At 38.2% G+C, this 16,691-nt stretch overlaps 2 protein-coding genes across 4 annotated transcripts in view; both read right to left on the bottom strand.

The window, feature by feature from the left end:
• LOC109845833 (S phase cyclin A-associated protein in the endoplasmic reticulum-like) overlaps nt 1-3,576 on the bottom strand; it is a 4,571-nt gene extending 995 nt beyond the window's left edge. Inside the window, exons 1-4 of the mRNA XM_020415097.1 lie at nt 3,550-3,576; nt 3,324-3,428; nt 3,112-3,201; nt 1,823-2,374 (exon numbers count right to left, since the gene is read on the bottom strand). Of these exons, the coding sequence (XP_020270686.1) occupies nt 1,832-2,374; nt 3,112-3,201; nt 3,324-3,428; nt 3,550-3,576 (765 nt within the window). The 3' untranslated portion in view covers nt 1,823-1,831. The remainder of the gene's footprint in view (nt 1-1,822; nt 2,375-3,111; nt 3,202-3,323; nt 3,429-3,549) is intronic.
• Nucleotides 3,324-16,691, bottom strand: part of LOC109845333 — a 30,269-nt gene continuing 16,901 nt past the window's right edge. The window contains exons 4-8 of one of the 3 annotated variants that reach the window (XR_002248311.1): nt 13,130-14,458; nt 5,336-7,096; nt 3,999-5,135; nt 3,550-3,859; nt 3,324-3,428 (exon numbers count right to left, since the gene is read on the bottom strand). Coding sequence is in view for 1 of the 3 variants with exons in the window: in XM_020414572.1 (XP_020270161.1) it covers nt 3,818-3,859; nt 3,999-5,135; nt 5,336-7,096; nt 13,130-14,458 (4,269 nt within the window). In the remaining 2 variants the exon portion in view is untranslated. The remainder of the gene's footprint in view (nt 3,429-3,549; nt 3,860-3,998; nt 5,136-5,335; nt 7,097-13,129; nt 14,459-16,691) is intronic. The other 2 variants (XM_020414572.1, XR_002248312.1) reach the window with 2 other exon arrangements.

The raw sequence follows: 16,691 nt of genomic DNA, 5'->3' as shown, positions 1-16,691 counted from the left end.
GATTTCCCGCATGAAACAATGCAAAGTAGCTAATAAGCAATAAAGATTCCAAGAGGAGCAAACTGACCTGATAAAAGTAATAAAAGAATTTATATACCAGGTACAAGCTCACAATAGGATCCGTAAGTTATCTATATAATGCAACTAGTATATGCAAAAAAGGATCTCAAGAAATTTAGCCAGGAAGAGAAAATTTCATTTACAAATGTTCCAAATCATTAAATAGGCATATGTTAGATTGCGCACGCGCGCGCACACACATATTGGACACTTCTTGAATAAATGCATATGTTTATTTGGGCATATACTCAATTATCTAATACATGTTTTAATTTAAAACACTCTTCAAATAATCAGAATTCGCTGTGGTCATCATGCTTTATGTTGCTTGTGCAGGTAACACATTAAATGGACATGAAATTGGTAACTACCGATAAACTAAAAGTATTCCTTGATAAAATATGCTGAAGGGTGGCTGAATGCACAAACTATATACTAAAAACAAAACAAAACAAAATCCAGAAAAATGGTAAACAAGAAAGAAAAATATTAAAGGGATTATATAGGAAGAATAAGGCAGCAGGAAAAGGTGCCAAAATGTGGGCATACTAATGTGCAGTACGTAAGGCATACACAGGAAAACCTCATCAACCAGTTGCACCACATGGCAAAAGGGTTGCGTTACCTGATCATTTGCTGCTTTCCACTTGCTTGTGCAGTAAGACAGAAGAAAACTCATCAAGTGAAACAACTCCATTTTCAGATCTGGTCTACCCTGTAAAGAGTACAACATATTAGAGGAGACTTACTTGAAACATACATCAAACAGCCAACTAATATCTATGGCATCCTTTTGTCGATTGAACTTAAGATGAACAAGTTACAAGGAAAAGGTACCAGCATTCTTTGCAGAAAAGCAATATCCAAGAGTGCCAAATTGTTTAAAACCTTCAGCACACCAGTAGCCACTTCTTCAAAATTTGACGGAAGAATATAAGAGGCCTAAAATGAAACAAGGTCACTACATGCAAATAATATATTACAACTTATGAAAGGAAGCAAACATAAACCTATCAGAAAATGCACGGCGGCTAAATATAACTGGAGAAAAATATGCAAGTACATGCCCAGGAAGAGGCTTCACGTGCATTAGAATTGTCGGTCCACACTACTGCATGATTAAGTTCATCAATTCACCTAAGTTGTTTTCCCAGTCTTTTGATTTCGTTCTTTTATCTTTCATTATACTTGTAGCTGTCTTTGTCCTGTGACAATATCTCAAAATTTTGGTTCACCGCAAACCCGTCCCCTATAATGAATACAACAGATATGAGCAGATGCCAGACTAACCAATGGCAAAAGCAGGAACTACAACTTTCAGACGGTAGTGGTTAATCCTCAGGAGATGATACCCAGCATAAAAAGTATCCAATCTATAAGAACACAATCCAAGGCAGTGAGGCACAACCGAAAAGGACAATGGAAAAAAAATCCACCTGATGAGATACAATTGTAGCCTGGAAATAAGAGACCGGGTCATGCTATTTCTCTTACTTCCTAATGTAGGTGTACCTGTTCAGATGACAATCGATTGTTTGCCTGCAAGAGCACTGCTGTCAATAATGATGGAAGACCGACGAGACCTGTCTCTGTTATAACAGAAAGAAGAAATGCCATTGGCTGCTTCAACCTACATATTTTCTTGCTTTCTTTATTCTCATGAAGATTTTGCTCATTCATTCTTTTTCTTTCTACACAACCATCAATGGAGTTTTTTTCAATTTTCTGGGCTGGAACTGATTTGGCATGTTGCAATTAAAATCTGCAGCTGCTAAAGCTGCAGCTCTAAGCTGCCAGAGGTGAAGAACTCTTCGGCTTTATCCAGGAAACTAGTAGGAAACCTCTGGTGCAACATGAAAGTGTGAGAAGTTTCCGAGGATGGTAAATTGTGCTTGAAAGCCCATTCATCGCAAGTCTTTGTTCCTCTGTGCTCCCTCTGCGATTTTGCCTTGGTCGCTTTGATGTTGCTAATCGACGTGCTTCCTTTTGCGAAAGCAAATCTAGCGCCTTTACGATTTGGTTTGTTGTCACCCTGGGGTTTTTTAGCCTCTTGAGTTTGTTGGGTTCCATCACATAGATCACTTGCCAGTGAATTCTCTTGCAGAGAGTTGTCAGGTTGATCAGCAAGCAAACTTTGTCGACAGGATTTGAGGAGAGAGAGTAGCATATCTACACTCAGCTCTTGAAGCACCAGACCTCTGTTCTGATCACAGCCATAGCAAGCTGCCATGAGTGTACTAGCCAAGATTGGAGTCAACTCAGGGTCGCTGAAGAAAACAAAGGGTAGATCGCAGACCTGTTCCGTAAAAGGCAATTAGATCAGGTATCCATGTAACTTTTAGATGCGATGAGGGAATAAATTGGACAAAGACCCGCATGAAACAATGCAAAGTAGCTAATAAGCAATAAAGATTCCAAGAGGAGCAAACTGACCTGATAAAAGTAATAAAAGAATTTATATACCAGGTACAAGCTCACAATAGGATCCGTAAGTTATCTATATAATGCAACTAGTATATGCAAAAAAGGATCTCAAGAAATTTAGCCAGGAAGAGAAAATTTCATTTACAAATGTTCCAAATCATTAAATAGGCATATGTTAGATTGCGCACGCGCGCGCACACACATATTGGACACTTCTTGAATAAATGCATATGTTTATTTGGGCATATACTCAATTATCTAATACATGTTTTAATTTAAAACACTCTTCAAATAATCAGAATTCGCTGTGGTCATCATGCTTTATGTTGCTTGTGCAGGTAACACATTAAATGGACATGAAATTGGTAACTACCGATAAACTAAAAGTATTCCTTGATAAAATATGCTGAAGGGTGGCTGAATGCACAAACTATATACTAAAAACAAAACAAAACAAAATCCAGAAAAATGGTAAACAAGAAAGAAAAATATTAAAGGGATTATATAGGAAGAATAAGGCAGCAGGAAAAGGTGCCAAAATGTGGGCATACTAATGTGCAGTACGTAAGGCATACACAGGAAAACCTCATCAACCAGTTGCACCACATGGCAAAAGGGTTGCGTTACCTGATCATTTGCTGCTTTCCACTTGCTTGTGCAGTAAGACAGAAGAAAACTCATCAAGTGAAACAACTCCATTTTCAGATCTGGTCTACCCTGTAAAGAGTACAACATATTAGAGGAGACTTACTTGAAACATACATCAAACAGCCAACTAATATCTATGGCATCCTTTTGTCGATTGAACTTAAGATGAACAAGTTACAAGGAAAAGGTACCAGCATTCTTTGCAGAAAAGCAATATCCAAGAGTGCCAAATTGTTTAAAACCTTCAGCACACCAGTAGCCACTTCTTCAAAATTTGACGGAAGAATATAAGAGGCCTAAAATGAAACAAGGTCACTACATGCAAATAATATATTACAACTTATGAAAGGAAGCAAACATAAACCTATCAGAAAATGCACGGCGGCTAAATATAACTGGAGAAAAATATGCAAGTACATGCCCAGGAAGAGGCTTCACGTGCATTAGAATTGTCGGTCCACACTACTGCATGATTAAGTTCATCAATTCACCTAAGTTGTTTTCCCAGTCTTTTGATTTCGTTCTTTTATCTTTCATTATACTTGTAGCTGTCTTTGTCCTGTGACAATATCTCAAAATTTTGGTTCACCGCAAACCCGTCCCCTATAATGAATACAACAGATATGAGCAGATGCCAGACTAACCAATGGCAAAAGCAGGAACTACAACTTTCAGACGGTAGTGGTTAATCCTCAGGAGATGATACCCAGCATAAAAAGTATCCAATCTATAAGAACACAATCCAAGGCAGTGAGGCACAACCGAAAAGGACAATGGAAAAAAAATCCACCTGATGAGATACAATTGTAGCCTGGAAATAAGAGACCGGGTCATGCTATTTCTCTTACTTCCTAATGTAGGTGTACCTGTTCAGATGACAATCGATTGTTTGCCTGCAAGAGCACTGCTGTCAATAATGATGGAAGACCGACGAGACCTGTCTCTGTTATAACAGAAAGAAGAAATGCCATTGGCTGCTTCAACCTACATATTTTCTTGCTTTCTTTATTCTCATGAAGATTTTGCTCATTCATTCTTTTTCTTTCTACACAACCATCAATGGAGTTTTTTTCAATTTTCTGGGCTGGAACTGATTTGGCATGTTCTTCAGCCACAAGGTTCTGAACTTCACATGTAGCACTTTCTTCACACGTGATATCCCCAACATTGCCCTGACAATCCAGTGTAACAGAGGAATCCTTCATAGATTCTCCATCTAACGGCCTTTGATTTGGAATTTCTGGCATAGACAATATTCCTGATTGCAACTCTCTGGCACCTTTATCAGACTCGTTCACCTGTAAATATGCAATCTCCATTGCAGCAGGCCTACTTATCATAGAGATCTCACCCATGCCTTGAGATGCTAAACTTTCTGGCTGTTGAAATTTATTGTCTGCTTCATCTTTAGGTATACAAGATTCCCAATCAATTGAAGAGATTGTTCTTGGTCGGGAGGTTAAGACTGCCAAGAGATTCAAACTTAGGATAATGGAGGAAGGGAAGGGTGATCCTTCCACCTGTGGTCTGTCGTAAAGAGCAAACAGATCACGGAGCCGATGAATAATTTGGTAAGCAACTATTAACTCCAGTAAACCATCCTGCATCTGGAGTTGTCGTTCATCTGTACGTGCATGACCTACAATTGTGGTCACAGTCCATAAGAAACCATCAAGTGTTTCAGTAATTGTTTCCAAATTTTCTGTTGATGCTTTACTTGTCAAGAGATTACTACATCCACCACTTGTTGATGCTGCAATCTTTATGTAGTTCTCAAGAGATGCAGAGAGCATGGGAATAATAGGAGGCAGTAGATTTTGTGCAAGAAAATAACTCCTGTTTGCCGGCATTGACATTGCTACACGTAGAAGTCTTAAGAGGTATCCTGTCACCTGACAGGCTTCAGGCTTTGAAGTGTGAGAGGCAGGTAGTGCAGAAGATACAAAATCAAGCAAACCAGCTTGGCGAGAAGCATGAAGCTCTGCGTCCTTTCCCTCTAAAAACTGTTCCAGATGACAACAAAAAAAATACAAATTATTTAGAAAAGATGTTCCAAAGTAAGTCAACATTAAAATATTTAATGATATCATTACTCATATAAGAAAGGTTGGCAAGGATACACTATATGGCATATGAGCTATCAACTATTGTTACAAATATAAATCTATACAATGATCTAATTCGAAGATCTGAAATGCCTTACCTTTACCATTTCTCCCACAATCAATCCTATGCTTGCAGCACCCTCCTTTCTAGCCTGACGTAGTCTTTGAAGTTCCTGAAGCCATCGTCCAATCTTCGCCCTAGCAGTTCCCACTGAAGCTCTATGTCCAATCCCCAAACTTTCACTGCCAATCGGAGGTTCAATAAATTCATACTTAAGAGACATGAGCTTCTGACGAATCTTTTTTATCCTTCGCTTCAACGACTGCTGCTGTGTGACATTAACTAGTCCTCTAGAAGAATCTCCGGTGCCAGAAATGCATGAAGTTTGGTATTCTTCAACACTATTTGCGGATATAGATCGATTTTGGCCCTCTTTTATGACAGAACGACGCAATAGAGGTGATGACTGGTCTCTAAAATCCATGGAGGCTTTTTCGCGTATTTGCTCTAGGTAAGATTTTCGACGCTGTTCACTTTCACTAAGTCTTTCAGCTAATTTCTGGGCTAGTAGTTCTGCTTCCTCAAGCTGAGCCCTAGCTCTAACTTCCTTTTTGCGATGCTGTTCCAGAGTCTTTGCTTCACGTGCCGCACTTGATGCCTTGCGCTCCTCTTCTCTTCTTACTTGAGCCTCTTCCTTTCTACGCTGCATCTCAGCAAGACGTTGCAACTTTTCTGCTTCAAGCAGCTTTCTACGTTCTAATACAGCTTCTTCTCTTGCTGTATCCTCCTTTTGTTTAATTCTGATTACCTGTAGTTTCTCAGCCCTTCTCATTTCTGAATCTTGAAGTTTTTGACGCAGAATCAGCTTTTTGTTCTCTTCATTTAAGGAAGTAATAAAACGAACCTCGTTAACCTTGCTGCTTTCATCACCAGCTCTCTTAGCCACTTGAGCCAAATATGCTTCATGTCGAGTCTCGCTTCGCTGATGACGAGCATACATCCCCTCACGCAACTTCAAGCTGCGAACAGCCTGCCATTCATTTACACGGTTCAATTTCTCCGATGTGCGTTGTAGCCTCTGCACTCTCTCATTTTCCAGTTGACTTCTAATTCTCATTGCCCGTGCATGTTTTTCTTCTGCTTCCCTCTTCAAATCCAAAGCTGTCTTTTTCTTCTTCTCAGGAGACATCAATTTGTCATGCAATACTCGTGCACGCTCCATGCCTTTTCTAGCCAGACCCGGGGACTGCGAGACTCGAGTAGAACTTCTCATTGGAGATTTAAGTATATCCTCCCAGTTCCTTTTCTCCCTCCAAGCATCCATGGGCTTCCACGGGGCACCACTGTGTTTTTCCTTGTCCTTTTCCTTTTCTTTTTCAGCTAAAGAAGTGCTCTTTTTGACAGTATCAGTGATCTTCGACTGCTTATCTGCCTTGCTTTCAGCTGATGTTTTATCCTTTCTTAATAACTGTTTTTCGGTTTCAGAAACTGGTCCTAGTGGTTCTCTCCTAGGCTTCCCAGTACCAGTAGCAGACTGGCTTTGCAGAGGCAAACGCCCATTTCGCACTAGACCTACTCTGCTTTGCCTTGAGGCATCCATATTCAGCTTTTCTACTTTGGTGTTTCCCAGAACTGAAGTCCCTCCTTGCTTTTCGGAAGTTGTACTTTGTGTTCTACTCTCTGATGGCATTCTCAGAGAACTTCTAGGATCACATCGAATAGTTGAAAGTGAATTACTCAGGTATTTTGCATCTTGAGTTGCAGGTTTGCCAGCCCTTTGGGACTGAATTTTCTTGAAAGCCTCAAGAGACGAAGACAGTATTTCTGCCCTGTGTGGTGAAGTTGTCATTCGGCGGACCTACAACAGAATTAGCAAACTGAGCATGTTTACTACTGTAAAACCCCAAAAAATTGAAAAATAATTTTAAATGATAATAAATGAGTTTTATTATGGTTGGTGATCATTTTGGAATGAATGAATCAGATTGGAATCGATTTGAGATCGATTCGCAGTTTTAGCTTCAGTATCGCGAGTCTGCTGAAATCTGTCGTATTTTTATTTTTAGTAATTTTTATGTTGATCAGATGGACACGATGTTTGCACCATCGATCTTAGAATGTCGAAACCGTGCTGTGGGTAAAATTTCGTTGTGTTCTAACGACGGAGACTAAAACCTAATTTTCGAGGGATATTTAAAAACCATATATATATACAACCAAAACCCTAATTTTCTCTCTCCTCTCTCCCATAGAGAGGCCACCGCCCCCTCTCAAAAACCCTAAAAAAAATTATTTTGATTTTGAAAAGACTTTGTGAAGCAAAGATCTAAAGGATGACGAGATCTACAATTTTTGTGAAGCAATTTCGTACGAACAGTCCATTTGAGAGATCAAAACCTCTTCTAAAGGCAAGTTCATCTTCTCCAAACTCATCCCCAATTATTTTTTATTTTTGACGGATTGAACCCTAGATTGATGAATAGAACTTTAGATCCAATCACTAAATAGAGAAAATATGTGACCTTGATGACTAAAACTCTAATTATTTGCTAATTGATGAATTAATTAGGATTAGAACCCTAATTAATTGAGTTAAATTTGATTAGTGATGTTTAGGGTTATTAGATCACCTCTAATTGATATTTGTGATTTTATGTATCAAAGTAAACTCTACATACCCTAATTAAGAATTAAAACATGAGTTATTTTCAAAGAAATATCGATTATGTGAATTGTTCGCGAAGTCTGTCGATGTCGATCCGTCTTCGGGTTGGTCGACTGATCAGGAGGATCAGTCGACCGATCGGTCTTCAGGAATTGGGGTTCCTCTCGGGTCGGTCGACTAACATATGTATCGGTCGACCGATACTTATTGTTCGGTCGACTGATATAGTCGACTAATCAGGTTTTCAGCCAACTGATTTCCAAGTTCTGTCGATTTCAATTCATCTTCGAGTGGGTCGACTGATCAGAAGGATCAGTCAACCGATCGATCCTGTTTTGTCTGATCAGTCGACTGATCGATCATGTTTTGTCTAGCACGTTTGGTCACGTACACAGTGTACGGGCCACAGGTCGATACACGTGCGTAGCCATGAGAGTGCCGGTGTTGGGTTTGAACACGCATGGACTTTTGGGAGTGAGTAACTTAATATTTTGTGTTTGTCACGATAAGGAGTGACAATTGTTTCGAATTGCGATGTTTTTGGATGCTTGAGTGCGTTAGTCCGTGCACCACATGAGATCATGGGCGGCTACACTCTGAGTGCGTTAGTCCATACATCGAATGAGACCGCGAGCGACAACACTACGATACGTCTTTATTTAGGTGTTTGAGAACGCTAGTCCGTGCACCGCATGATATTGCGGGCGACTACACTCCGAGTGTGTTAGTCCGTGCACCACATGACACTGCGGATGACTACACTCCGTGTTGCGTTTTAGCTAAGATTGTTGAGTGTGTTGGTCTGTGCACCGCATAATATTGCGAACGACTACACTCCGCAACATACATTGGTTTCGATGACTGAGAGCGTTAGTCCGGGAGCCGCATGATACTGTGGACGACTACACTCTACATCTTTGGGTTGCCTAGGACTCAAGCGAGTACAATTGATGGACGTAGTCCAACATTGTGTCATTTATGTGTGACGGTATATACTTTCTGATGAGGATTACACAGGATTGTATTTTTGCCCCCGTGCCACCCACCTGAGGGTAGGGTGAGATACTGTAAATTTGACATACATGACATGTCTTGAATGAGGTGTTAGTGATGTACTTCTTTATTGCTTGTTCATAGGATTTGGAGTTGATATTTAGCGATTCACAATTTGAGATACATGATATATATATGAGGATTTCCTTGTTTGGATTATTTGCTCGACGTACTCATCTCGTGTTGTAAATTTCTAAATTTTAACTCCTCTTAGTACATGGTGTGTGTGTGTGTGTGTGTGTGTGTGTGTGTGTGTATATATATATATATATATATATATATATATATATGCTGTGTAGTATTTTATATGCGTTACCCCTTCTCCTGAGGGCGGAGATGTTCTTGCTAGCGTTCTAATGCTCGTTGTTTACCACTTTTTTTAGATAGCGGGTCGGGGATTCGAAGAGTCACAGGTTGACGGAGACTCAGCAAAATTTACCGTCATTCATAGATAGCTAGTTGGTGCTCCACAATGGAGTATTTATGGTTTAGTTTTTTAGAGATATATTTCATTTTGGAGGCTAAGTGTCTTAGTACTGTTCAGTTGACTCTTATGTTTTAGAGACTCATAGATTCTTATTTCAGTTTATCAGATGTACTTTTCTTATCTTTTGTTGGGATATAATTACAAATACCGTCGGCTACCTCTTCTCTATATTGTGTTCTTTGTATTCTCATCTTTATTATATATGTTTGTACCATCACTACTTTACATTTGATATATGCTAGAGTGATATTAATGGTGACAGTGAAACATGTTTATGTACAGGGTTGGGTGCATGGCAGGTTTGATATTTTTGGGTTCATCTTGGACTGCAGCCATGTGTAAAAACCATGGGCGTCACAACTACATAATGATATAATGATATTGTCATCTCATAAGCTATTGACAGTACAGCACCCTATCGCTCATCCAAATTTTGGGCTGTTACCTATAGTCAATAATAGTACATGTAATGTCTTAGACCCTATGATTGTTTGGAGCTTAGGAAATTTAAGACACCATGATACACAGAAGGAAAGATGAGATGATCCCTCAGTCTCTTCTGAGCTATTAGTCTATTTTACTAAATGTCATTTAGTTCTTGATTCTTCCAGCTAGAGAGTGAGATAAAGTGCCACAGGGATCTCGCAACGAGGAAAACTTCCAGTTTGCATTGAGGAACCACAAAGCAAAAGCTTAATTACTATCCTCATATCTAAATATGTATAAAACTTAGGCAGCTAGATTTAGATGAAAATAATTCCGCATCATAAAGATTTGAGAGCAGTTGTAAAATTGAATAGAAGGATCTTCCTTGCTTTGCATGTACCGTTCAGATATGTAAATCATATGTATAATGGTAACTTACCACAGACTTTATATATAAATGCATATATATTGGTGAATATAGTTGTTCGGTTAGCAAGTTTTTATACACCAAGCAGGAGTTAACCTAATACAAGATATAGTTAGATCTTACATATCTCTTCTCACTCTTTGTTTCCTTATTTAACTTTATTCATAGCACATAAACTGCACTAACTAGTAACTTCCAAAGGATATAGATACTGCTCCTACAATTTATATTAAATACAAATTTGGGTAACTGTCATTTTCATCCTAATCTCTTATTTACTCCTTCCAAACTTTGCTATTCAAGAGTACTACTTGCAACAGCGGGGCCAAATAAATCTGTCTCCAAAGGGTGTGATCATCGAAAAAAGCTCCATCGGACCAATAGGTCCCTTCCTTCCCCTCTATAGTTAGTCTAAGACTCCAATCCAATAGATAACATTTAGCTTGGACTCGGAGACATGTGAAAAGCATTATATTCTCACTTCTTTTGTGAGTGTCCTCCCTTTATCTCTTACGCGTTTCATACTAAAGAAAACTGGGTCTACCTTCATCTAGATGACTCCCATGACTAGAAAAATAATCACACAAGACCAAAAAAAGGCATAAACCATAAATGCTAACTCACAAATTACTGAAAATAAAAGAAAAAATTCCAACAAATTCCTCTATAGGTTGATAGCTGGACCAGCTACAGCAACTTATGACCACAAAATCAATAGATTCAGCTCCATATCTTTGCCAAATGATCTAAAATATATGACCTAGTAACTTTAAACAACGTTGCTATGTTACTCTCAGTAACCTCCACCTTAGCAGTCAATCCTCTGTTTGACTTCTGTTCAAAAATTCTCTGACCAAAAGGAACACTCTTTGAACATTTTAGAACAAGAAAACAGGATTCTCCTTTTAATTTGCTGCTCATTCAATGTCTTCAAAATGGATTACTAGCGTAACTCGAGTTTCTGATGCAAGCTATCCATATTATACTTAGGGGTTTAGACACAAGTTTTCATAAGTTTTCCAAAAGAAAAAACAAATTAATCTAAATGAATCTTTCCTAGACCTCACATCTCAAACCCTTTATATAACGAGTTTCTTTTGGCTTCATATTTGGCAAAACTCTACTTACCCTTCCTTGGCAAACAAATTTATTGACTGTGAAGGATAACTGTATGTTCCTCACTTTCTTTCAAAGCTCCCTGTCCACTGAACCAAAACTCATAAGTTCTAAAGACCCAGCCTTATCGAGGTAAGATCCATTAAATATTAGGCAGCCTTTTATTATGAATTGCTGTCTAAAATCAAGTTTTTTTAGATTGGTGTCTAAGACGTGCAGTGCAAATAGGAGCAAGAAGAGTCTAAGAACAAGTTCTAGGAGGCCAGCTGGTAGATAGAACAACCTACAACATCGTTCAAATAAACTTGTGCAGCTAGCAAGCTACATATCAACGTGTAAAGGAAAGATTTGCCAAGGAAATCATATTCATTTAAAAAAAAATCATAAAGCAGAGCTTAAATTCAAGAAAGATAATATATCTTATATACATTAGCTTATCATAAATAGAAATTAGGAAGAAAAAATGTGTTGTCCAGCAGCTCCACTATAGACTGGATTCCCAGCTAAACATCTTCAACTAATGACTCGTGGAGGGAAACTGTTGGATGCATCTGCATGCCCATACCCTTATTATCTTTAAGGCCAAGAACAGGAGGCAACAAACAGACATGATCCGAAACAGGCCTTTCACAAACTTCAACCACCCAACCCCAACCCCTCCCCCCCAAAAAAAACCTGGCGCAACAACACAAAAAAAAAAAAGAAAAAATATTATAATAAAATTTAACTCCATATTCATTTATGAAACTATCATTTATTTTAATTTCTTAATTTCTTCCATACGACAACTTTTTTTCTGTTGTTCATAAATTATGGAAGCTCGTACTCATATATCTGTTAAATTACAGTGTTCTTTTAGTTTTTCAGTGAAATTCATAGTACAGTTTTAAATTCTTCTAAAATATATGAGACCTAAAGGACCTGTCAATTTAAAGCATCCTATTTAAATGATAAGAGAATTATGTAGGGGCTGAACATGTTGACAATTTTACAGTCCAAGCCCATGCATCATTGACTAGGATTTCTTAAATAACAAACTCCACATAATAAATGGTCAACAATCTAAAGATTATTTGGGTTAAGAAGTTCATATGTTAGAGGCAGAGGTTCTTCGGCGACCATAACAGTATGAGTAACTGATTTTAGATGTCATGACGCAGCAGTGAAAGAAAAAAGAACATCTAAGGTTATCAGTTAGATGTTATCAGAAGATGAACATTTCGGTTTGATAACTTAAGTACACAAAACATGTATTGGTTCAAACCAAGTAGTCCTTCATCCTGGCACTCAAGTTCTTGAATTAAATTCTATACTACCTCCATCAGTGAAATTATGCAAACAAGTAATTCAGATGACAGCAATAAGAAGAATAAAGCCTGCAATACATATCTAATTTAAAAACAATTTGTTTCCAGTACTCTTGCGGTTACTAGTTTTTCATAGAAAGATTTGCCTGATGTTTTATGATCAGAGTGAATTGCAGATGTATCTGTCCAAATATTGGTCAGAATTTTTTTCATTTTTCTGCAATCATATATCAGATTTTACCAAAGTAAACAAAATGAATGAACTCTCCGTGTTCCAGAAATTTCATTATACAGTATCAAGAATAAACAAATTCCAATAGTGTATATAAGAATTACAACATTTGATGGGTTCAGAACTATGATTATTGTGAGCTCAATGGGAAAAGACTAGACTGGATGAGCATTCTTACCTCCCATGAGAGGGCATGTGGCCTGCGATGATCTGTTTTCACATTTACTGGCATACCATCTTTAGATGATTGGGAAATAGTCCGTTTCATGTTCTCAAAGTGTTCCACCCTACATTTCAGTTCCTTGAAATCAGATGCAGCTTCTTCAAGTACAAGTATGGCTTCCTTCATCTGCTGCACATCGCATTCCAATTCACAAAGAAGATAAAGTTCATCTACTGCTCTATTGAGGTTTTCAAAAAGGAAGCACCATAACCTTTCTCTGAACCTTTCTTTGCTCTCCCCCTGCTCACCTTCTTCAAAATCAACTGCTTCTGTTGGGTCATACTTTTGCCCATTTGGATCTTCTGAGGCTTCTGTAACAGATGAATCAACAGAAAATTCAACACTATTGTTTAGATGCGAAAGCAAATTAGTATCTGGAGGGTAATCAACTATGCCTGCATTCTCATTTGTGATAGATATTTCTGAGACATTCAGTGCTACATTCTCAGACTCGTCACACGGCTCCTGAGGGATCACATTATCAACTGATCCAAGGGGCGATGAAGAACAGGTTTCGTTAACTGTGTCTTCAGGATCTAAGTCACCATCAAGTTCAAGTTCTGCTGCCTTACTAGTTTCAACTACATCCTTTGGATTAACACTCACCGATCCCAAATCTTTGATACAAATCTCACTAACTTCCTTCCAGGTCTCATCAGAACGTTCATCATGGACGCCCAAAGAAAGCGGTATAGGAAACAATTCCGCATCTTCAGATGTAACTTCTCCTACTTGAGGTGGAGTGAATAATGACGCATTTAATGTTGGTTCACCAGAATCTGCAACATCTGCATGTTCCTGCATGGTGCCATCTGAGCCATCTAAACTCTCACTGTTTCCAATTTTACTTGAATTTTCACAACCTTTGGACAGTAGCAAACCAACTTCTTCAAGGTCACCCCATTTAATTTTGGGAATAATATCCACGTTTTCCTTTACGAGAACTCCCTGAATTACTTTAGGCTTTCTGTCTGAGGCTGCAACCTTTGTGGACGTACAAGTGACCACCTCAATGGGTCCACCCCCATTATTGATAACTACTTTGTCAAGGCACTCAATACCATGATCAGGAAGGACTGCTGAAGAACCATGGCTATCAGAGGAAGCATTTGAATGGACATCAAAACCGAGCCCTTCTTTAGTTGGCTTGACTTGGCACCTATGATGCATATTTCTAACTTCATTATTTTTTGAAGTTTGACTTAATGAAGAGAAGGTTTGCCTATTTTTAAAAGATCCCCCAGAAGCCTTTTGCATGGAAAGCTTTGAGTTGGATCTATGTTTCTGCAAGTACCAAAAATTGATTACTGCATAGACTATGAAGATGGGTTTGTATAAAGTATAAAAAGTCAATGTATAAATATACCAAAAAGGAGGAAATGAATTGAACTTATATGCTCGGAGATAAATGCACCTCTCAGTAGAATTTTGGTTACATGAACATAGGCCGTATGACTCATGAACTAGGCTGTACGACTCATAACCCATCTTGAAACCTGTCAATTGGCTGCATATTGCTTACAACAAACTTTCTCTTCCATTTAGACCTCCGCAAACGTGGGTGCTGTCAAAAGTAATTTTGTCATCAATCTTAATACCAAGGCCTCAAGCTTTCCAATCGACCCATTTTGAAGGGAATTTTAGAAGACCTAGATATACGGTCTATGTATTTAATCCTACATTGATTAGATACATAGATCCAATCCTTTTGTGTTCCAATATATAGAGGTAGATGTACTTAAACAATGATCATCACAGTCATAAATTTTTCGATGTTTATATTTCCTTTAGCGTGGTTCGATCTTCTTCTTTTGCCTATGTCAACTGGTCCCAATTATCATTAGCTCCGGTGACTTCTAATTCAGACTCTATGCCAGCTTTTCCTTGAGTTTCATCTCCTAGACAACATGTTGATGAGACTCATCTGACTTGCGATCTTGCCATTTCTGTTGTTATTTTGTTCTTACTATGGGCTGTCACCCATTCTTGAGTCTTTGCTAGAGGCGTGCATCACACTTAGGTAGAGAAAAGCTATTGTAAGAAAAAATTATTGCACTTGAACATAATAATATACAAACCATGTACAGCTTCCACCAGCAAGGAAATGTATTGGTTGTAAATAAAATTATGCAGTAAAATTTAATTCTGAAGGGACCCCTTGCTTACCTGAAAGCTTGGTAATGTTTAATTCTGAAGGGACCCTCACTCACCTCAAAGCTCATGTAGTTGTCAAGGGATATTCTCAGGTATATAATATTGACTATTACGCAGAAGAGTTTTATGTGGTCGCTAAAATGACATAAACATGATTTTGGCATTAACCATCATATCAATTAGAATTAAGAATGATAGACAGAGCCCCCAACCAGCGCAATGAAGGCTACAAGAGCTTTTTTTTTTTTTTTTTTTTTTGGGGGGGGGGGGAGGAGGGTGAGAGGATGGGGAGAGGGGAGGTAGGGGGTGGGTGCAAGAGGGAATGGAGGGGGAGAGAGGGAGGGGAGGAGGAGTTTGGGGGTTTGGGGGGGGGGGGGGTTGTTGCTTAGTGAGTGAAAAGTTTTAATATTGAAGAGATCATGTTATGCTTGATATGAAGGTCTCTGGGGACTTGGTTGTGGAAAGTTTGCAGAAGTTATCATAAGGTTTGCCATGAAGAGATACCACAGAGACCACTCGGTTATCGATATTAATAAAAGATGGAGGATTCTTCTAGTAGTATCTTTTGATCATATTTGTATTCTTATTGATGATGACAAAGGAAGTTTATATTCAGAAAAAGTTTCAAACTAAGGAATTGGGGAGGTTGAGATACTTTTCTGGAAATTGAGGTGAAATGATAAGAACATGGGAGTCTGTCTATTTCAGAAGAAATATTTGTTGGCTACTCTCCAAGAGTGGGCATCAGAGTATAAACTAATTCATGAGCTGATAGAATAGAACTCCAGTGTATTACCAAATAAGAAGAGCTGCTAGAAGATCCTAAAAAATATGGGGGACAAATAGGAAAGTTGTACTATTACTATCTTATTCTAACTTAGTATGATATTGCTTGTCCACTAAGTGTTGTCAGCCAATATATGCCTACTCCAACTTTTAACATGGCAGAATCATAAAACAATACATTGGACCCTTTCATAAAGCGAGGCATAAGCTTCAAAGTGTCAGGCGAAAGGCTCCTAAATTAATAAGAATTTTGTTGAATGAAAGATGGATACATCATATTCTTTGGTGAACAACTTAGTGAAGTTGGCACTAATTTTTCACATTGCAATGACAAATGTTAAAAGAGCATCAACAATGGATTATTAAGAAATGAAGGCAAATATTTGTTTTGTAATGTTAACGAGTCGTGAAACAATTTTAATAAATGAATGCAAAAAGAATGTTATTGTAATTTGTAAACACTATGTTCTAATTCGAAATATGATCTGAAAGGTATTATCGTATTATAATGTTCAGAATCAGATGCTAATGAATAGTGCAAAAAAATTATATATTATTGTGTTTAATTATTTTTTCG

The sequence above is a fragment of the Asparagus officinalis genome, chromosome 6 (genome assembly GCF_001876935.1).
Source record: "Asparagus officinalis chromosome 6, Aspof.V1, whole genome shotgun sequence".
NCBI lineage: Eukaryota > Viridiplantae > Streptophyta > Magnoliopsida > Asparagales > Asparagaceae > Asparagus > Asparagus officinalis.
Note: the sequence above shows the minus strand (reverse complement) of the source record. Positions and strands in the feature narration are given on the sequence as shown.